This window comes from Halichoeres trimaculatus, unplaced genomic scaffold, assembly GCF_033239565.1.
Source record: "Halichoeres trimaculatus isolate MK-OKI-2021-1 unplaced genomic scaffold, fHalTri1.1 fHalTri1_scaffold_12, whole genome shotgun sequence".
NCBI lineage: Eukaryota > Metazoa > Chordata > Actinopteri > Labriformes > Labridae > Halichoeres > Halichoeres trimaculatus.
The window spans coordinates 6,794,049-6,817,202 of record NW_027437190.1 but is presented as its reverse complement, the minus strand read 5'-3'; the positions used below and the strand labels follow the sequence as shown (position 1 = coordinate 6,817,202).

General features: G+C 38.5%; 1 protein-coding gene across 2 annotated transcripts in view; it reads right to left on the bottom strand.

The window, feature by feature from the left end:
* The window catches only part of grik2 (glutamate receptor, ionotropic, kainate 2), a 425,745-nt gene that overhangs the window by 129,129 nt on the left and 273,462 nt on the right, over positions 1-23,154 (bottom strand). For both annotated transcript variants that reach the window (XM_074682842.1, XM_074682843.1), the window contains exons 8-10: positions 20,217-20,360; positions 14,911-15,018; positions 8,459-8,572 (exon numbers count right to left, since the gene is read on the bottom strand). In XM_074682842.1, coding sequence (XP_074538943.1) covers positions 8,459-8,572; positions 14,911-15,018; positions 20,217-20,360 — 366 coding nt within the window. The remainder of the gene's footprint in view (positions 1-8,458; positions 8,573-14,910; positions 15,019-20,216; positions 20,361-23,154) is intronic.

Here is a 23,154-nt window from a genome sequence, read left to right as displayed (position 1 = left end):
CCTGACAGAAAATGACATTGACTCAACATTTTTGTGCAGATTTTGTCTTTTAAAGGCTGTGGTCTTATATTTTTGATCAGCTGTTGAGCAGAATATTTCACTTTTTTTTACTGTTGCTTTTAAAAAAATGCTTGCTCAATATTTTAGTCTCTTTTCTATTTCTTCTTTTTGTTTGTTTGTTTTTTTTTTGTTTGTTTGTTTTTTTTGTTTGTTTTTTCCTAAGATCCAACTATGCAAAATGTAAATAGGTGCATTTTTTCATCTAGTCCTAAGGTTTTGATGAGGTGTGTGCAGTTAATGTGAATCATTACCATCTGCTTAATGTTGATGTCACTTCATTCATAAGAAAGATCAAGCAAAAACATCCCAGTGATGGTAACTGTTCTGCCTCTGGATGAGTTTGCTGGGCTCTCATTGCTCAACCCATCAAATGAGTGAACTGAACACTCTACAAAATAATATCAAGATTCATTTCAGCTAACCTTGTTCTGAAACTGTTACAATGATTGATTTTCAACAAATAATGATCGAGACACACAAATCTCAAAGAGATGTGGTTCTCACTACATGTTGAATAGTTCAGGCAGTAGGGATCCCGTAAATTACACATTCCTCAGTTTTCAATCCTGCTCCTATATTCATCCTTTTTTCCACATCTATCTTTCTACTCAGGCTTCCACAGCTGCTGTCCTTGAACAGGTTTCTATTTCCAGATTTAAGGAGCTTTTCGTGCCAATGTTCTTCAGAGAAAGGACATAGATTTGTTTTATTTAAGAAACCCTGATTGAAGGACTGCTCGGCTGCAGTAAATAATAGAAAAGATACAAACTCACTCTCACAACCTGCTCCATAAAAAAACTGAATAAGCTCACATTCATCTCCAGTTTGAACTGAAAGTTTTCCCACATGAAAAAATAAATAGATAACACGTCTGTTCATTTACCTGCACAGCTTGTCTGACACATATCATATTTTATGTGTGACCTGCACTTAAAGCTGTGACACCTCACAATGGAGAGACACAAGACACTGCTTTTCAAAGTCCACAACTCTCAGCTTTAAATTTTTGGATCTTATGATCTTTAGATGGCTTATTATGTGTTTCTGAATCATATTTTTGTAAAAACAAAAAAAGAAAAAGAAAAAATCCAGTGCAGAGGCAAACAAACCGTAAACAGATCCCTATCATAGAAGTTTCTTCAGAACCTCATGAACACATTCACTCATGTCCCATCCTGACTGATATGTTTGTCATTCGAGGTTCACACTCTGTTTTCGTTTTCATCAGCGACTTCAAGGCTTCTCCACAAAAACTGTTTGTTCAGCAAATAACCACCCTGAGTTATAACATTTACTTTTTGCACTTGAAACTCAACAAATTATCATAAACTGAGCCAACCTCTCAGATACTGCTCCTTTGTCACATACATTACCTTGAAAAATAATTTACAGACAGTATAATTGAAAGATTTAATCTACTCTATAAAGGATCTCTGTCTCAGGAAGAACATTAACAGAAATATACAGTCCAACACTTTTTAAAGTTTTTTTTTTTTTTTTTTTTTTTTTTCTCCAGAATTAATAAACATTGAGGTACAAAGTGGTAAAAAAAAACACACAATGATTTTGGCCTGTTATATCAAGATTCCAGTGGGCACAAATATTATCTTCATTCTTTAGTTTGTTTTCATCAAAGACCAAGAGACATATTAAAAATAACAAAAACAAACAAATCAAATAATAATGATAATAATAGAAATGGGCAAGTACCAATACCAGGTAACGGTACTGGGCCGATTCCAGCTTTTTTTTCAAGGTATCAGTACTCGTAAAGGCTACAGATACCAGCAGCAGATACTTAAAGGCAAAAAAAAAAAAAAAAATCTTACGTCGAGCAAGTCCTCCTTGCCACTAGTTGCTGCTAATTGCTGAGGTTTAACACCACGGCAAAAGTGTGCCAGGTCCTGTTTCGACATAAATCAACCTGGAAGATTTATCTGTTCAACTTTTTTATTTTGCACTCAAGTTTGCTTTAAAAATACTTAAACTCTGATGTGTGCCAGTTTAATTGTGAACCTTGATTTTATTTTATTTTTTTAATATTTATCAAAAGAATTCTAAACTCAGAGAGAGCTGTTTGTGTTTATTTACGACTTAATGTCAGAGTAACTGTGCTATCTTCAATCAAAATGATCTGTCACCGTTCAATGAAATTTTATGTATTAAAAAAACTAGTAGTATCAGTACTTGTGATCGGTGAGTACTCAAGAGGGAGTACTTGTACTGGTATCGGTCTGAAAAAAAAGTGGTATCAAAGATCCCTTAACGATAATAATAATAATAATAATAATAATAATAATAATAATAATAATAATAATAATAATAATAATAATAATAATAATAATGCAAACAAAACAAACATAAATAAACAAATAAATACATTCTCACATAAATTTCACCAAACTTACTTGGTGTTGGGGTTAAAATTTGTAAAATGTATGTTTATGTGTATATAATGTGATAAAGTTGAAGTGGAAAGCCAAGCCTAAATGTCGGCTCATTGGCTAGTTCAATAACAGAATCCAACTGATCGACATCCACTGTGGCTAATACACCTGTTACTGACAAAGACCTCATACAACAGAGCTTCAAAGACCAAACCATTTCACTTAACATTAAGATCGAATCTTCCTGCTGTAATGTTTTCACTTTCAAAGGTAACAAAAAATCTTCCACGCTGAATTCTGCAGCCTCCGTGGGCTCTAGACCCTGAACTAGGACACAACTTGAGTCTCCACACTAACAGCCATAGGGCCCCCGTCAGTCTAATGACCCGAGCTGTGCCTCTGATTGGGTGAACTCTAAATACTAATACCTTCTAAACTGCTGAGTTAAAAAAAAAATCAACCCCCACAGTGTGCGCAGATAGTAAAAGTAAAGATTCAGATGGAGACGTTTCTTGAACCAGACTGTAAACTTGTGTTAATTTCTGCTGTGAAAACCTCTTTTTTTTGGCTTGGTGTGTTTGTGACTTCAGGTACTTCTTGAGCCAGCCTCAAGTGAACACTGGAGAAACAGCAGATTTTAGCACTTCAGTATTGTCTCATATTTTTAGACCAGAGGTTGGCGCTTGATTAACATACTGTTGTAAAAGAGAAAGTTTTTAGCACACAGTGTACTTTTTATTTCCCAATGACACAACCTAGGAGCCACATCATTATGTTGACTTTATGAAAATACATGGAGCTAACTGCTGAAAAGGCAGACTGAGCTGAAATACTCATCACTGTGTCTGCACCATCATCTCCAGTTCTTCCCCTGTGGAAATTACACTTTCTACTCACGAGTACCTCCTAAAACCTCCCTTTAAAAATCACCAAAACTGCCCCTTTAATGAAATCATGTGAATATTACTGAGGTTTTCAAACGCTGGTGAGTTTTTTGGCAATGACAAACGCGTTTTCAGTCGTCTAATTTGGACTAATTGGCGTGGCATTAGCTCATTAAGAGGATTACTAGGATCCAATGATGATTTGATCATTTTTCAGCAGCTGGCAGTTTCAGATATTTATTCATAAAACATGTGTGCTGTAACGAGGCTCACGCTGCCCTGAAAGCTTTAGCTGATGAGTATCTTTCTTTAATTCTCAACCTTTCATGGCCTTCAGCTCTAGAACACATGAAACGTGTAACATGAGGTGGAGTGAGTGCATAGAGTGAGAGCTGCAGTGACACACACATACAGACATGATGGGATGTTTCTGTGGCTGTGGAAGCTGGCCCACTCCCCACTCACTTAAGACATTACACAGTATATTATCTGCAGCTTCAGCCATTAGCCTAAAGGTCCTTCATTCCTACCGCAACATTACGGGAGTGATTTTCAAAGTAGATAAACTGTTGATAGGCCAAGATCTCAGCTGTAATTACATCATGTTTTATAGTACATAATCCCTGAGAAAATGATGAGAAGCTGGATGAAAGTGTGCATCAATCAAATGTAACAAACCCAATTATTGTCAGCCCTCCCTTCTCTTCCTCAGCGCTCACAGCCATCACACATCTCCCCATGACTCAATCCTGATATGGCAATTACAGCCGCAGAGAGTCTTTGCTAATAACTGCAATCCAATCACTTCACAGCACGCGCGGAAGGAAAGAAGGCCTGCGATAAATAATGACAACCCCTAATTTACTTGATATTGTTATTTTTATGCTTCCCTCCTCAGTATCTCGATGGTATGTGGCTTCAATTTGTCACACCAGGAGAAGATTCTCTCCGCTGTCAGGCTTCCCATGTGACTCAGTGTGTGTGAGCGTGTGTGTGTGTGTGTGTGTGTGTGTGTGTGTGTGTGTGTGTGTGTGTGTGTGTGTGTGTGTGTGTGCCAGCTGTTTGGAGGAGTACATGCTGCATATGTCCACACGTCCACAGGAGGTCCGAATAAAGAGATATACAATATTAAAAAGATAAGTTTGTGTATTTGATTTCCGTTTGTTGAATAAAAATAAAATAGTTCAGGGAATCAGCCTTTATTAACCTCAGTTTCAGGACATAGACGCAAAAACTGATACCATCTGAGTCGAAAGTTACCGTGAAATTAGAAAACTGTTTTTGAATTATTTTCCAGTTGTGTTTCCTGTGCTGATTTACAACTTTATGCCAATGTCTGGCCAAAAGATTGCACACTAAAGATCGCACTACTTAAAAAAAGAATAAGAATTTGAAGACATGCACGGTTTAATTTCATTGCTTTCCAAAGTTTGTGGTTTCTTAAGCTGTATTTCCTGATTCATCAGAGTTATCTTGTCTAAAAGTCATGCGCCAGGGTCTGGGACGAGTCCTCCCTTAAAGCTCCTGTGGGGAGTTTTTAAACAGTTGTAAAACAGATTGAAAGGGATACAGATGCCTCTTTATTTGACACTGATGCCTCGTTCAACCTGCAGAGGCAAACAAGACCATCAGCAACAAGACCTGGATAGGCAAACCACATGATTTATAACACACTGTAGAAAAAAGCCTTCTTTACATTTTCCTAAGAAATTATTCCCAATGAGATGATCATCCTTGTGAGGACTTTCTCAGATCTTGAAAAAGTCCCACTTTAGATTTATACCTGAATATAATCTACAACTAAAAGTTAGATGATCTGCACCAAAAAAGGTTATTTCTAAACACTATTTCTCAGCTATTTCTCGGATTCATTTACAGTGCATATAAGTCTCTACAACAACACCACACCAGCTGTGTGAAGACAGATCTGTGTTTTTTCTCGAAGAAATCGACCTCTTGTATTTATTTTGTAGGAATGTTGGACACTAGAGCTGGACTGACAAAAAGTGAAAGGATGTCAGAGCAGAAGAAAGCTTAACAGGGGAGTGAAAAAGCCCAGGCTAAAAGATGGTAAATGTAAAAATGAGGCAAGAGGAGCCTCACCTCAGATCATTCCATCCCTCACAAACTGAGCTGGGGCATACAATTGACACTTGTCTGTTTCTGTCTCTCTTCACGTCTCCATTATAATGTTTTCAGACACTTTTAATGTCTGCTCTAATTTTCAATGGTGAGGCTGATGTGTATTTGCATGGATATTTATTTTTGCTTATAAAACCACAGTTAAAAAATGTTCTTCTATGCAGACGTAGCTGCAATTCTAAAATCAAATACCCAGCTGCAGTCTGTTCATTCTAAAATTATATTCAAATTAAAGCCAAACAAGCAGGATATTATACAATTTCTCAATACACTGGAGCTTAAAGATAAGCTTCAAACATCAGGTTAGAAAACCATTGTCGTGTCAGTTTGCTAATCGAACGGCAAATAAGACACTAAGTTTGGCTCATAAATTTGGAAATCTGACCGATGTCAGCGCCTCACCAACCATGTGTCACTGCCATACACAGACAGCTCTGCAGGTGTTTGGTGGAAGTTTAAAGAGCTGAGTTGAAGCTTGACTTCAGTAGCTTCGGAAAAAGCTCGTACTCCCCAAATAACGAGCCTTAAAGGTGCCGTTGGCAGGATTACCCAGGTAAGACGGTGATTTGACCCATGTAAGATGGCGATTTGAAAACCAGCACAGCCCCTCCCGTCCTGTGTTCTCTGACATCATGCCCTTACACAAGTTTAGCCCCTCCCACAAGAAGTTTACACACAAGTTTATGGTTCTTCCTTTTGCTCCTCTTCTTCTTCTCCCTTTTCTTCTTCGTGCTGTCCTTGTTTAACTCCTTGGTGTTCTGGGGGTTGGAAGTCTGACAAGGCAGGTAAATATGCGAGCCAGGACTTCCTCATGCGCGTTCACGAGAATGAAGAGCTTTACAACAAATCGATATGAAGGACGAAGCGTCGCCCCTTGACCAATCAGGATAGAGCCTCAGGGGCTCTTCTGATTGGTCAAAGATACCTGGAGCGGTCGAGAATCCTTGTCAGCTCATAACGGAGATAGATGGAAATGCTGCGACCTCGCAGTAGAGCAATCATACTACACTCATAAAGGGTTATCAATGGATACTCTAACTTTTATTTCAGAGAAAACACAAAAAATTAGCATTGACTAGCTAAATCCTGCCTATGCCACCTTTAATGTGTAAAAATGCAGTTTAAAGTAGGGGTGTACCGATCACAATTTTCTGGCCACCGATCTTTAAAAAGCCTGACCTGCCGATATCGATTTGGGACGATACCGATTTTTATTTTTTATTTTTCATAACTGGCAGCAAATACCTTCAATGTTCCAATCTAATTTTACTGAGAATCATTGAACAATAAAATATTTGTTTTAACTTAAACCAATAAAGTGTCCTGAGTTTTAGGTGTCAGAGCAAAAAGCAACAATGGTTGGCTGTCAGACCTTCCCAGAGGATCAGTTTCATATGCAAGGATGGGTCGATTCCCAATCCCTCAAAATTAAGGGAAATTAAGGGAATGTCTAGTTTAAAGTGTTGATTACATATACCAAAATTATGAAGATAAAATTTGTTAATAACTGTTTTTTTTTTTTTTTCACAAAGCAAGCCTCAGTAAACATGTCAATACTTCTTTAAAGGGCAAAGCTACGAACTGCACTGATCTATGTAAACTCATATTTAACTTTCTCAGCACCCACTGTGGTTTAAAAGTTTTATTATCAAGAGTTGAAAATACCAACTTTAAAAACACATAATAGCTGAATTCAACATATAAAGTTTGTCAAAACAAGTGAAATTCTGATGTGAAAATTATTCATTAAATCTTTGTACAGTTAGTCTGGTTATAGGCATAGTTAGGGACCGTCACAAAAGTATAACACAGGAAATAGTCTCTGTGAAGTCAGGGTGAGAAATTCAGCTGGATTCTGAAGCCTTTCTTAAATGTTTTCAAACAAATATTTCCACAAAAGTGTTGTGATTAATCTTTCAAAACTCTTGGATCTAAAATGAGTATCTGAAGTCAAATTCACCATCGCTCCCTCTGATGATGTTTTTCATTATGAGAGAAGAATACAGCTGTTTGTTCTGGATCAGAAGATTCTAATTTTGTTTCCTCTCCTCAAAGTTCAGCTCCACTTGTTTGTTTTTTTTGGCACGCTGACAGCAGAGAAAACAAACACAATGCACGGGATAAATCGGTCGATAGGAGGAAGAGCCGTAAAGCATGAAATCTTATTGGACAATCAATCAGTCAATTTTGCCTGCCCGGGCCTGCTCCCCCTCCCGCCAAATTGGACTCCTCCATTGTGGTGGAGCCAACGGGTAATTTGGGAGTGCAGTGCTTTGGGGTACTCTGCTTCTACTGAGGCGGAGAGCAGCATCCCCAGAAAGCTGTGTGAACAGAAAGGGCAGCTCAGGCAAAGCACTGAAGGATTTTTCAAGAGGAAAGCTTAGAAATAATGACATCTTTGGAGGGAGTCTGTTATGGCTGAGAGCTCTTCTAGCCTTCTATAATTGGTCCCACATAAAGCACCATTACAATTTGATTTGGCTATAAACAGACATTTAAAGCTGCAATATTTAATTTGCACTTTGCTGGCCCAAAATGGCAGCAAAAGGAAACCGAATCCTGCAGAGCTCATTACGAAGAAACGCTTTTAGATCAGATTAATAAAGTGTACGGAGCAGGTTTGTGCTCACTGAAGGGGTCAGTGTGTTACTTCACAACAAAACACATTAAACCAACTCAAATGAGGTCAACAATGAGAAAAGCATCCTCTCAGCAAAAGACTGCTCTCATTTTACGTTATTTCCCCTTACTGGTGAGGAACTGTAATGAGGAACAAGCTGACCTGGACTTCAAGCTTTGCAGCTTCTTTTGTAGCTGTTCTGTTAGCACATGACGCCCTCTGTCATTCAGTCTTTGAGTTTGATGATTAACTCACCACTATTACAAAATATACAACACACAAACCGAGTGTTAAAGCCATCTGACAGCCGTGGTGTGTGAAATGGTGCAAATTCTCCAGCAGGTGAAGAGAAAGAGGAAACTTACCAGTATGGTGGAGACGACCAGGGAGCGGTTGGATAAGGAATCAGAGACATTTGTCGTCTTTCCCTTCTGGTTGTCTGTCATGTTCAGGCCGCTCGGAGGATCCCAGGTACCAATCTGTAACACAGAGTTCACATCGTTAGATTGTTAATGGTTCCAGGACAGGAACAGTGAGCACTCATTACTCAAGTTAAGAACCAAAACTGGAAGGTTCAACTTAAAAAAAACACCACAGTAAGATATGAGACTTTCAAAATAAATAATAAGTGGAAATAATGAGGTTGAAACAAACTCCTCTGACTGAGTTGGAAAATGAAAAAAACATTGTGACTCCTCTCTTTAAAAGTTAATGTTTTGTTTGTGAATTGCAGTGGTTCCCAAACTGGGGGGACGTGCAGAGGTATTGCAGGGGGGTGCAGCAAGGCCACAGGTAAATGTAAGAATAGGCTACAAGTCGGGTTTTGCTTCATGGACGATTTTAAAAAAAGACTAACTTTTTTCCCCCGTTACTGCGCACCTTTTGTACCGCAGCTGACTCCGGGTGTGCAGCTTGATCTAGCAGTTTACCGACGAAACAGCAGAAACTAGAATGCCACAAAAATGTTCTTGTGCATCTTTGACACCCAACACCTTGATGGTCACAGTCACCTTTTAGGAGTTTGATTAAAATGTCTGACTGAAACATTTACAAAGCCGTGACCCTTTTAGGTTCACCTGCAGATCATAAATGATGTAAGTGGCACACGTTTAACCTGCTGCTCTTCAAAGATATTACTCTGATCATTGTTAGATTTAGATAGTGTAGAAAAATACATGAGTTTTTCTCAGAACACCCTCACTCCACTGAAGAAAATCCCCTCTTTTTAGTGATATGGACAGATCATGATTTGTGAAGATAGACAGCGAGAGGGAGGCGGGACGACGATGGACCGTACAGAGCGGCGCGCTACTTGGACAGACATGACTGAGAAGGTGTTTGACTTTAACCTGTGGGAAAGCTGAGTCCTGTCTTTCACTGTAACTCCCTCGATTCCACAAACTGACCCCTCAATTCTGCATAAATCAATCCGCTGATGAGAAGAGCAACGTAACGAACCTGCATCGAGGTGCGCTCTGACAAGCAGGCGCGGACTTATGAAGAGAGGCATGAATTTTCTGAGCCCACACTAGAATAAATAACGCTTATTTTGCTTATTTGTTTGTTTTAAAATTACATATTAACAGGCTACAGCTTTAACAGAAAATAAAACTAGACTTAAGTAAAACTAAAAAAAAAAAAAAAAAAAAAGGAAGAATATTACTGAACAGCACTGTAGTGCACTGAAAACAGTACTGTACAAGCTTTTGTATATTAACTGTTTGTTGAAACGGCTTAGTCCTTTTTAAAAGTTATTTTTCTGTTGTTGTTGTCTTTTTTTTTTTTTTTTTTTGCAGTGAATGATTTTGAGTAAATATCTCCCAGAGTGGTTGTTTGGATGATCTCTACAGTTTGGGAATCTTGGTGTGATCAAAAGGAACTATAAGTCTTGATTTTCAAAAACTCAAATAGTAATAATTTGAAAATTTGAAAAGTTCATGTTACTGCTATCTCATATCATCTCAAATGTTTTCATCAGCCCCTGATCGTGTAATATAACCAAGACTGGAAACCACCAAAATAACTGGTTTTACAGTGTAAATTAAAATATTTAGAACATGTTAAGACCACAAGTTTGTCCAATCAAAAGCCAGACTGAACTGATCAACTGTTTGGTTGGCACCCTGTAGCTGTTGGTGAGAAGGCTCAAAGCTCGCCTCTTGAGCTTTTCCAAAACTGCTCTCACCTGTTAATACTCTTCAAAACTCTGTATCAGAAACAGATGAGTGACATCATAGATACTATGTCCATGTATTACAGTGTGTAAGGGCATAACAACCGGTTTTTGTAGGGCATGTGAAAACTGTTTGCTTTTTGTATTTAAAAGATATTACAACACAAACATACTCAAAATACATGAAAAAAAGATTTAGAGTGGGAGAAAAACACAGACTTCTACAGCTTCAAAAAGTTCTTGTATTTATTTTATTTATTTATTTATTTTTTCAGTTTCAGGCCTACACTAAGGGTTAGCTAGATTTGAAATTTATGGAGCATTGTTAAATGTCTAAACTTAATGTGAAGAAAGAAAAACATTTTTTTTAAAAATGTAAATTCATAAGAATAAAATTTAGAGCTGATAGGACAGCTAATAATACTTCAATGACATTATCCCCTTCAAAAAGGCCGTTAAAGGAAATGTAAATAACATGTAAGGTGATTCAAAGAGGAGTGACCACAGTCAGCTCTAAAAATGTGAGGTTGCACATCAGAGACCTTATTTTTAAGGGAGTGTGGTGCTAATGCGCTAAAAGACTGAGTATTTAGTTATTTATGAAACCAACACTAAAGATTAACTTCACAAGATGCTCCACATTTCTTATATTAATGCAGGCAGCTGGCTGCTCTAATCTCCCCTTAAAAATAAACAGTCTGAGTAAAATTAATACTTTATTCTCAAAAATATACAGCTTTATTTCAACAATGTGGCAACTTTATTCTCTTATCATGGTGATTTATTCCAGTAATTTTACATCTTTGTTTTGGAAATCTGAATTTCATAAATTCACAGTTTTATTCTTGAGATTTCATTTTATCCCTCTATATCATGGCTCTGTAACTGGCCATAGTTTTGTTGCGTTCCCGCAGAGGTGAGGAGAGCTTTTCGGTTGTTACTTTGAGGTTTTCAAGAGTAAAAAGTCTGCCAATGAAGTTGAGGAGAGAGAGAGAGTGTTTTTTATTGAGTTTCTTAAAATTGAAATAATGCCTTAATACAAGAAACCAAGCAAGCAATGTTTTCCCCAATGGCAGATTTTTTTTTTCTCTTTTTAAACAATTCAGGTCTCATTTTGCATTTTAATTTCCTGAAATAAGAGTTATTTTCCTGAACTTGGCAGGTGAATGTGGCTCAATTTAAGCCAAATAAGAAAATTCTGACAAAAAAGGACATTAACACTTGCTTAGATTGAGATTTTGAAGCATTTTTGATCCAGGTTTCAAACCCATAACTCTTAAATTTTGTCTCTTGTACCAAGGACCATCTACATCCAAATGTTGTAAACTTTTTGAGGTTTGAAATCCTCTGAAATGATTTGATCTAAGGAGTTTTTGTCCTTGTAGAGTTGCATCTGTATCCTTTCAAAGGCTGAAAGAAGTCCTCTTTCCCCGCCGACACAACCAAACAGACAGGCAGACATGAAGCAGCAGAGACACACGCTGTTCTCAGACTTTCCCTCCTCATGTTCTGGGTTCAAACATGAAATATCACAGCACCCTGAGGACACAGCTGACAGTCATGTGAACCCTCAACACCTTCTTCCTGAGTCCCACAGGGAATAATGTTGGAGATGATCAAGGATCTGGATGGGCCCTGTGGCCTTTAGGAGGGTCAGTGGAGGCCGGATTGAAGAACGGAGCCGGCTTGGGAGGCGAGCAGCAGGAAGCTGTCAGATCACGCCTCAAGGCCTCTCTTGTCCTCTCTCAGCTCTCCCTGAAGTCTCCACCCGAGCCTCCCCCTCAGCTCCCCCTGCTCTCCATCCAACTCCACCGCCCTGAGCATCACTGGCAGGGACCACAAACACCAAACCCACAGCAACCACACACTCCTCAGGGCTGCTCTGATACCCTGCACAGGGCCCTGAGACCCGCTTTGTAATTGCAAATCAACTCTTTAATTCAGGCTTCATGAGGCTGGAGGGCTTCTGAAGGGGTTTATTAATGGGCTAAATTATTCATGGAGGTGTGGGCGCACACGGAGCAGAGGTCAGGAGCCGCAAAGAGGGAGCACCTGAGAGGATGCAGGAGTGTGAAGTGTTTGTAGTTGTGTTTGAGAATATTATTTGTACGTGTGGTATGAGCAGGTTCTCTACACGCTGATAATCTCATGAATCTTAAATTGACTGCTGAGTACTGGAGTGAAGACACTTCTGGGAAAATATGTAAACCATACACACTTCTGCTTAGAAGAGAACTTAAACACATGCTGGTGGATAAATACACATCATTTAGTCCCAACACAGAGGACTGAGCACTGTTTTTCTCCTGTTCTCTTATTTAGATTCAAGAGGTGGTGCTAAACCTGCAGAGACTGTTTAACCAGGAGACCTCGGGGCTTTTGGTTCTGTTGGAGGTCATCACTAATTATTTTCATCATGTTCATAACTGTAAAAAAATTCACCAAACTAACCAACCCAGATTCAAGGTAACAGTATTTTTACCTGTAGGTAGATTTGGTTTGCAGTGAGGAAAAAACAAACTCCAGCACAAGCTCACGACAAACAGTAACCAAACAGCTCAGCACTGAAAGGGTCACCCTCAATTCAAACAAGAAGTAAGCTATAAATATATGAACACAATACACTATATAAAACACTATATAAATACTACCCACCCTTTTTACATTTATTTCTAGTTGTTCATTTTTGATATTTCTTATATATTTTCTTTGTAGTGCACTCCCTGTTTTCAGTCGTCTTCCTCGTGTGTTTTTCCGTGTTGTGACCCATTGCCTCTGCTCGTGTCTCTGCCTCTTTGCTGCTCTCTCTGGGATTGTTTGCCTGATTGGACTGATTACCCCAGCACTGACTTTGGATTGTTCATCACTGCTTTGTACTCCTGCCCTCGTGTTGACTCATACATTCAGAGTCTGCTCTCCTTTTTGGGTGTGCCACACAGTTTAGTACTGCCTTGTTACGGAGCAGCAGTATGCTCATGATTTATTGGATTGTAACCCTGTATCATCAGTCTGTCTTGTTTTACTGAGAACAACAGTGTCAGTGATGACAGAGCAGAAACTTCACAGCTTTAATGAGCCTCAGAACTGGGACGAACTTTATCAGGTGATGTGGAGGACGACACAGAGCGAATGTGAAATCAGCTCAAGTTAAACAACCTCACAGGTGTCACTCTACGAACGGTACAAACATTAACAAGATCAAAGTAAGAGATGATTGCTTTTCTACGGTGGCCTGGGAATGCAAAACATGTCAACAACAAAAAATAAAACATGACAAAAAAAAGAACATGGCAACAAAAAAGAGAACAGTAAAAAAAAGAGAAAAAACAAACAGAAGAAAAAACATTAATGAAACAAAGAGAACATTAGAACTGCACAAAAGAAAAAAAAGAAAACTGCACAACAGAAAAAAAAAAGAAAAAGACCAGGAAAAAAAAAATGGAAACAAAGATTAAAAAATAAAGGCAACAAAAAGATAACTGCAACAACAAGAAGAAAGACAAATGCAACTGCAGAAAGAAAGAAAACACAAGGACAAAAAAGAAACAACAAAACAAAAACACAATAACAAAAAGAAAAAACAAACAAACAAAAAAAAAACATGTCAAAAAAAAAAACAAAACACAAAAACCTAAAGAATATGTGACAACAAAATGGAAACCTCATCACAAAAAAAATCACAACAGCAAAAAAAGAGAACATGACAACATAAAGAAAAACTACAACAACAAGAAAACATATAAGAAGAAAACACACACACACAAAAAAAAATAAAAATGTCAATAAAGAACACAACACCAAAAAGGAAATGAGACAACAAATCAGAAAACTGAACAAAAAAAGAGAGATCAAATGACAAAAACTTTACATAACATGAGAAAACACAACTACAACCAATAAAAACATAACAACAAAAGAGAGAAATACCATTCAAAAAAAAAATAACAGGCAAGATTTAAAAAAAAAAAAAGAAAAGGTCAGTAACATAGGGCAACTCAGTGTAGCTGAATAAACAAAAACTGTCTTTGACTGGAAGGGAAAACTGTGATTTCAAATCATTAGAGCTATAATCTGATTCAAACTTCATTTTCTCCTTTTTTTGTTTGTTGTGTTTTGCACCTCAGGGCTACCATATAGTACTGAGTAAGTCAGTGCAATGTCAAAGCTCATTTATCCAATTAAATAAGTCCTTGTTTACTAATCTGTCAAAAAGCCGAGCTGGAAAACATATATGTCTGTTTTTGTTGTTATTTTGTTTTGTTGCACATGCGGGTCAGATCAGTATTTTTAATACTGACAGCGAGGAGAGCTTCTTTCATGTTTTCAGGCTTCCTGACAAACAATGCACTGACCCCAGTTTTGTCCCACCCACACAAACATGCGATCCATTCCTCTGTTCTTAATTTGCAAAGAGAGCTTCGTACTCCTGAAGCAGATGAATCACCCATTAAGTGCTCGTTATTTTTATAAAACACAGCCACTGCTGCTCGTGACTTTTGGTCTTCTACAGCTGCCAGAAACAGCCAGAATATAGTGTATGAATATGAGAAACTTTTTGCATTTTTATGCATTTAACATCTTGATTTCTAAAGCATTGCCAAATGAAAACATCTGCATGAAAAGCACAAATGACCAACACTCTACCTTCTCGAGCCCCTCCTCCTTCAGACTGATGACGTCCAGGTCAAAGTCCGTCCTCAGACCGTTGGAGCGGTTGAAAGTGATTCTGCCGGTCAGGCCGTCCCAGTGGGCCTAAAGAGAAAGAGACAGTCAGAGAGGGAGAGTCAAAGACCTCCGCAGCCATCAGCAGCTACATCTCTGCTTTCTAACAAACTGCCTGTGAGAGATCAGTCACACTTTTATCTTTCTCATTTCTCCCTCTTTTCCACACTCTCTGTCTGGTTCAGTCTAACCCGGCCTGCGCTCTCAGGCTCTGTGTAACAGGGGGAAGCAATTACCAAATCTTTACAGATATTTAGGGCTGTGATGGGAGACAACGTGGCATGAAAGTGGCTCAGAGCAGGGGTAGCTTTCTCTCAGGTGTCTCTCAGTGGCGCGCTGACTGCAGACCGGGGACTTCAGGGTCTATCTTTAGTCAAATGAGGGGGAGTCACAGACCTGGAAGTTACACGCTCAGTTCACTCAGCTGCTCCTGAACACATTCGTCATACTGCTCTGACTCAGAGTCTGAACACCGCTGCACTGATACCAGAGCTGTTCACAGAGAGATGTTCCTTCAGTGAGGAAACTTTGATTTATTCTGACCAAGAAAGAGGAATCCTTAAAGTCCCTAGTTCAAAGTACAACTTATGGATTTGACACGAACAAAAAGCTTTTAATGTAGACTTCTTCATTCCTTGTAGTTCCTTATAGTCAGTTTGACTTCCTGTTGTGTTTACGGGTGCAAACCGAGTGAGAATCATTCTTTCTCTGGAGAATTATTTTAGTGAGAGACCATGAGATTAATGATGTTTCCTCAGAATTTGTTTCTGTGTTTTGTTGAATGCAGCTCTCATGATTTGTATGATTAATTACAGAGTCATTTATTTATTGTTCTGCTTGTGTTTCTGTCTCTGAGCGAAGGGAGGGGTTATTTGGGAAGACGTTTAGTGTAAAAAGTGGTCTGACGTGCACAACAACATGGATTTAAAGAACAGTGATTGATGTGCTAAGTGGTGTTGTGCCAAAAACAGACACCATGCTTGATGTAAGCTTGTAGCTCGTAGCTTCAGCCTGTTAGCCCCACATGAAGCTTGCATAGCGACTACTTGTCTCTGTTTTAGGTTGAGACTGAAAATCTCAGCTCTTCATACATGAATCTGAATCCTCATACTTAATATTACTGTCTGTTATAAGGAAGAGTGCTGTTGTATTCCAAACTTTTTAAAATGAGACTTAAGATGTGTGGAAAAAAATAATAATTTGATAATAGACTGACTGATACTGTGTCAGGTTTGGAGATTATTTTTTTGTTTCTTTATCTCTGTTTAAACATCTGCTTTTATGTTTTGGTGTGTATGTGGTTTCTGGTCCTTCTACAGCCAGCCTCAAGTGGACACTTGAAGAACTGTTTTTTTTGTTTGTTTGTTTTCTGTTTTTTCAATTTTTAGCACCAGAGGTTGGTGTGAGTTCAAAACACACCACACTTCTTTTAAAGATACACAAACATTAATACATTAATTCGGCAGACAAACTGCTCCCCATCCATACTGTTAATCAGTGGTTCTCAAACTTTTTGATGTATTGATGTATTCCCTGTGAAATGGTTTTTTTTTTTGTTTTTTTTGTTTTTTAATTAATTAATTTATTTTCATTTCTGCTGAGTGCCTCCTAATAAAGGCAAAGGCAGGTTAATGCTGAAAATCATAATGGAGCAGACACAAAACATTAAAACTACATTAACTATAAAAAACAAAAATAAAAATAAAAAAAAATCTAAATGTGAGCTTAAAAGAAAAGACTTGAGATATAGAAATAATTTTCAACTTAAAGTTCCCTCTCTTGGTATCAAAATAAAGGGCCATTCTCAAGCACAAATTATTAACTTACCAATAGATAAATGAGTATCTCTTCACAATCATGAAAAACTCAATTCAAATAAGAGATTTGCTTAAAAAATATTGAAATAAATTTGCTGCTGAAGATGTGCAAGCTTTATGCTACTGTTAGCAAATATCTCCCTGCAGAAAAATCACCATGCCTGGGATGGGTTTTAACTTGTTGACTTTAACCCAATTCATAATATTTATCTATATACTGACACAGTTTGTCCACTCTGCTTCAGTGCAAGTCCCCCCTGTGTTTCCAGCAGCATTGCCACTACGCTCAAACCACAGTACTATGTGTTGTTATCCTGGTATGAGGGACACTCTTATTTTGGGGGGTGACGGAATTAAATAACTTACTGGATATAGTTTTCAGTTTATGAACTTTCAAACATTGTTTGAAAAAAATGGTGTCAAAGGAATTTCGCCTAGTGGTTTTTCTTTTTGATTTTTTTTTTTTTTTTAATTTATATATATACATTTGTGGATCTGGTGTATCCCCCTCAAGTACCCCCAGGGTTCAAGCACCTTCATTTTAGAACCACTGCTCTAGGAGACCAAACATCCAGGATGTCCATCATATTGAGGCTGACTTTTTTTTAGCTGCTTTCTGGTAAAGTTTTAATGAAGCTTTGTATTTTACCAAATGTTTACATTTCAGCAGAAAATAAGACAATTTTTCTAAACTCAAATAAAAAAAGTTTTAGCATCACCAACTTTTTCTGAGGCACAAAAACTACATGTTCTGGTTGAGAGAAAGATCATGGTTTGTATTCCAACAATAACACTGATTTTTGAAATGGGGCAGGACACAAGCAGAAGCCTCCTGGAGGGAAGATAAACAGCTTTCAGAAAGCTCAGGAGGCTGTCAAGGCATGCAATTTGCTCTGCTGCCAGCTGATGTTGTCGTGCATACTGACACACAAAGGCTGTCTCGTTGCAGTAAAAAAAAACATCCCAGTAACAGTATGAAACCCACACTGACTGTCATGTTTAGAGGTCCAACTGGTGTCCATACATGCAACGCTATAAATACATTATTTATATTCATGACCATTTCACAATCTGCCGTGAGCAGAGTGAGATGTTTATCATCTGGGAAGCGTGGCTGCACCAGAAATGTGTCCTCACAGCATCCTGTGTCTTGTGTGCAACTTGATGGTTTAGTTTAACAGTTATTTGATAATGTTTTTAATTTGCATTTTAAGTTTGGGGTGACATTTGACAAACTCATATCAAATTTAATGTCAATGTGTGATGTGAAGTCACATACACACTAAGCCACAAAAAGTTGTTTTCAGGGCAGAAATTAACCTATTTACAGACTGGTTCAAAAAACATCTCCTGTCTAAATGGCTAATCTCACTATCGGCACAAACTGTACACGAGGTGCAGTTTTTGTAACTTGGCAGTTCAGAGGATGTTAGGATCCGGAGCTCTCTCAATCAGAGGCACAACTGAGCTCACGCGACAGTTGGGTGCCCTATAGCTGTACTTGAATCCCTTGCCACTTCCAATATGGCCGCGATTGCTGATATGCTTCAAAAACCCATTTTGGATGGTTGACGTCAGGGAGACTATATCCATTAATTATCATACTGTCCACGAGTCTACCCCGCTTACAAATCCAACAAAGAAGAAAAACGTGACACGGTGAATAAAGGGTAACCATGGAAGACATCCAGCAATTCACCTTCTTTGTGATTGGCATGTTACTCTTTATTACAAAATGCAATCAAGCTTTGTTTTAGAGAAGTCTGTGTGCCGCTAGGAGAAATACAGAAGCTGCCGTCACACTGTGAGAATTCTTTCAACCAATCAATGATCTGCAGTGTTGTAGCTCCATCTTCTAGTATCGGATAGGTTTGGTTTGGTGCCCAAACAGAAGGTTCCCAAAAAGTGGTATGGCTCGTCTTGGTTATTTGGTGATCTGTCACAGGATTACTCAGTGGAAACACCAAGAAATGTGTGCAGAGACTATCCAAACTGAACCGCATGGTGGAAATGAGGCTTTAGTGAATCCTTTGGTCCTCCATAACTCCAACCTCACCAAGCAGAGCTAACATAACCTCCCTCTCCAGTATATTGATAGACTCTCAAGTTTGAACACCACTGCAGAATAACTGCTGACTGTGGGTTGGAATCAACATTAGCACAAACAGATTAGCTCCTGTGATTTAGCCTGTTCTTTATCACTTTCCTGTTTAGCTTTCCTCTGCTCTGACATTTTTCTGTCTGGCATTCCAACCCCAGTGTCTGCTACAAAATTAATCCGAGAAATATATTTATTCAGGAAAAAGATAGATCTGGCTTCTTTCTGCTAAAATTTGCCTGCTGGTTGAGTGTCATTAAAGGGACTTTTGGTCTTTGTGTAATCTCAGTTTAGATTGTGGATTATGAACAGGCAAATTTATCAATGAGAGACTATTTTAAGACCACTTATCAAGTCCTTAAAGTGCAATAAACCCTGGTTAGAAGCCATAATGCCGTTAAAGATCTACTACCAGGATGTAAACAAGCATAGATGACAGTCTGGTAATGTGATGCGGTTTGTCAGCATGTTGATCAGATGATATACATTAGGTTGTATGCAGACTAATATATACTTATAAAGTCCTCACAGGGCCTTCTTTCTGCACGGATAAGATCACGATGGTGAGAATGTTTCATAGATGTTGTCATGTGACTGTATGCAGACCATTTCTTTGGATGAGCACTTTGCATGTAGAATGTCTGCACACACAGCCATTGAGCTAAACACTGAGTGTTGTAAATTTCATCCTTCTGTGCGTCTTTAAGCTGTAAATCAGTGAACAAAAGCAGCTCTGCAGCAGGAGATGGAAAGATGGGTGAAGGAGAGGAGGGTTCAGAAAGGCAGAATGAGATTTCCACGGTTTAAAACTGTTAGCTTTGAATAAATACATCCAAATGTATGCATACAAACCCTCTCTGTACAGTTAAATTATTCACAGTCTTCTCATGATCTCTGCAAACTGAAGAGGGCTCCTAAATATAGATCTGCTAATCCCCGGCCTTCCCACAGACAGAGCTCTGGATTTACTGTCCCAGCTTCACAAAAGCAGCGGACTGTGGGGCAATTATCAAAATTTTAGCTACTGCCGTGTTTTTGTTTCTGCATGGGTGGTTAACGCTGGGATGCAGAGCTCAGAGTGGAGATGCATGCCCTCCTCAGAGGAGTGTATGTACACACACACAGTGCAGAATTTTCATATAAATAAATACACAGATAAATCATTTCTGTTTATTCATATCCCCTTCCTGTGACAGCCCCAGCCTCATTGAGATTCAGTCTCCGTCTGCTTCCTGAGAGCACATGTGTTGTGTGTGAAGGTGAGTGTATGCTGCGGGAGAGACAGAGAGGGGTGCAGGTAGAGCTGCTCCTACCTCTTTGATGAGGGCCATGAAGCGGTTGCCGAAGCGCCAGGGTTTGTGTCGGTTGCACTGTAATGAGCTGACAGTGATCTGCTGAGACTGCTGCACAGCCACGGCCACCACGTGCACGGCATCGTACATCAGCGCGGCGTCCGTCTGCAGGGCCGAGACAGAGGGGAGAGAAAACAGAGAGCGCCATTAACATGGAAAACAGCACACACACAAACACACACATACATACACACACACACCAGAGCAGTTTTGCCCAGAATCAGAGAAATATCAATATCATGATGACCGAATCAAAGCCCCACATCAAACCCAGAAGTATGGAGCTGCATCTTTTCATGAGATGGACACAATGGCATGAATTTTTGATGAATTCACCGTGGATGTATTATCACAGATTTGCTGCAGGACTAGTGATAATGTTCAGCAGAAGAAACGCTTTGATTTCAGGGACATGAGACCAGAGCGAGGACATGAAAGGAGACAGAAAAACTGGATAAGGAATGGCTCATCTCTTTAAAGGTGCCAGTGACAATCTCATCTCATATGAATAACTATAAATGAGCTGGATGTTTGGCAGTGATGAGAGTATGACATGAATAACTTTTAAAATGTAGCTGGAAAAAAATGATGCAAACTTTAAAAAAAAAACAGAGTAAGAAACATATAAAGCACCGTTAGAAGTAGGGTTTGATTGTAGATTTAAATTACTCAACCATCAAGAAGGTTGAAATACTGGATTCTGATTGGTCAAAACCAATAACAACTATTCATGAATGGCAAAAGCACCAATAGCAAAAAACAGGCAACATACAAGTCACACATACACAGTAAAAACTGCAATTGAAGCAAGTGTTTATGTCTTGTTTGTAGTAAATGTATCTATTTACTCTTAATGGAAGAGTCCAGACAACAAAAAAAAAAAAAAAAAAAAAAAAAGAGTTATTTCAAGACATTAAAAGGAAGCAAATTGAGGATGGTGAGCCCTAACCCTTTTACCCTGAGTGAACCAGTCCAAATTATAATTTCAAATCGTTTGGCCCGTATCTGTAAGCTTTACGGGAACATGCGTACTTAACGTTGAGCGTCAATGGGCTTTAAGGGTTATGAATATCACTTCACAGTCATTACCAGAGCAAATCATTTGGTTTAAAAAAAAAAAAAAGGTCAGCTGGTCATTCTGCTACAGATCCCTTGAAGTGATAAAGGCAGATAAAAATGGGTTCTTGTTGTACATGTATGTATATATGGATATGTATGTATATGTGTATGTTTGTGTGTCTTTTTTATACGTGTACATATGTGTAAATACAAAAAAGATATATGTTATAAGTCTATTTACCTCTATAACTGAGCCCTCTAGATCCCACTGTACTCTATTCTCCCTTTTCCTTTTTTTTCTATTATTTCTACAATTGCTTGCACAACTGTTTGGTGTTCTCCATTTGAAATTAATTATTTGTTAAGATGTAATAGAACAGCTGTATCAAGGCTAAAAAGAGACATAAATGTATATTTGGAATGTATGGGATATAAATGCTCAATAAAAAATGTGTTATATAAAAAAGGGGTTCTTGTGCGGACCATATACCAGCCTGTGCTTATGTGAAAGATTGACATGCACACGAGATAGCAGGGAACTTTTTGACAGCTGCTGGGAATTTACATATTTTATTTTCCTTGTCAATCAAGCACCTTACAGGTAAAAATGTCATCTGACCATTGTGTTTGTCGTCTTTCTGATATGAAAAACTTTTGTAAAAATTGGACCCTGAGGGTTCTAAGACATAGGCAGTAAGGCACTGGTTTTATCAAAGACGCGTACCTGCTATCTTTGTGCAAAGGAAACACAGGTTTGTATTTTGTAATGGTTTGGGATCTGTGTGGCTCAGTTAAGACCATGGAAAATAAGGAGGATGGAGAAAACGTGAGGCTAACTAAACTCACTCCAACCTTATCAAGCCCACCTGTAAAGCTACTGCTCTTTCATACATGAACAGAAAAGCTGCCACAACAAACCATCACTGTTGCTTGAGAAGCACAAGAAAACATGACTGAAGTATGTCTGAGCAGCACGGTGTGACTCTGGACATGAGGCAAAAGCAGAAGTAAAGGCAGAGGTGCTGCTTAATGACGTCACCACACCATACCTCTTGTTAAAGGGACCTTTCATGATCTCAACTGTTAGAGTTTGGTGCACAAGAAACCTTATTTCCTGCATGTCATTTTAGTGGCTCCATATTTTACTCCTCTCAAAAGATAGCATGTGTTGTTTAGCCCTCCCACTGTTGTCAACAAGGAACATGTGGACTGAGGAATAAGCTCCCAGCTACAATTTAACAAAAAAGGCGTCACTTTATGCTGATGATTCTCTAGTTTTCCATAAATTTCAGAGCCTGTTTATTTTTGTCTTATGAGACATTGTTTAAGGGACTATAAAATTAGAATACTTCAGTTTGCCATGTGTTGTTGTCCCCTTTTTAGAGTATATTGTATCAAGTACATTATGTACAACGTTAGTGATGGTCTAGCTGTTGGTGCATCCCAGTGAGTTGCTGATACTGTTGACATGGCTGTTGTTATTATAAGAACTGTTTCCATTAAACATGAGGAAACATAAGGAGTGGATCAATAACCTCTGCTGAAAGGCATATGGAGGTAACAGTAGGAAGGTTTTCTTATCATGGCAAAGGTTACATTAATATGCTGTGAATCATATATGTTAAAATGTCTGACTGTAGCACTCAAAAAACAAGACACAAAGGAAGATTTTTTTTCCATGAGTATTATTGTTATTTTTTAGGAAACTATGAAATTAATTCAAATAAAATACATTCAATAAATAAATAAAGTATCATAAAGTACGTCAGTCTCAGATGTAATGCACTGCTGCTGTGCGTGATAGATAAACGGGTGGAAGAAGGGAGAAGGGGAGAGAGGA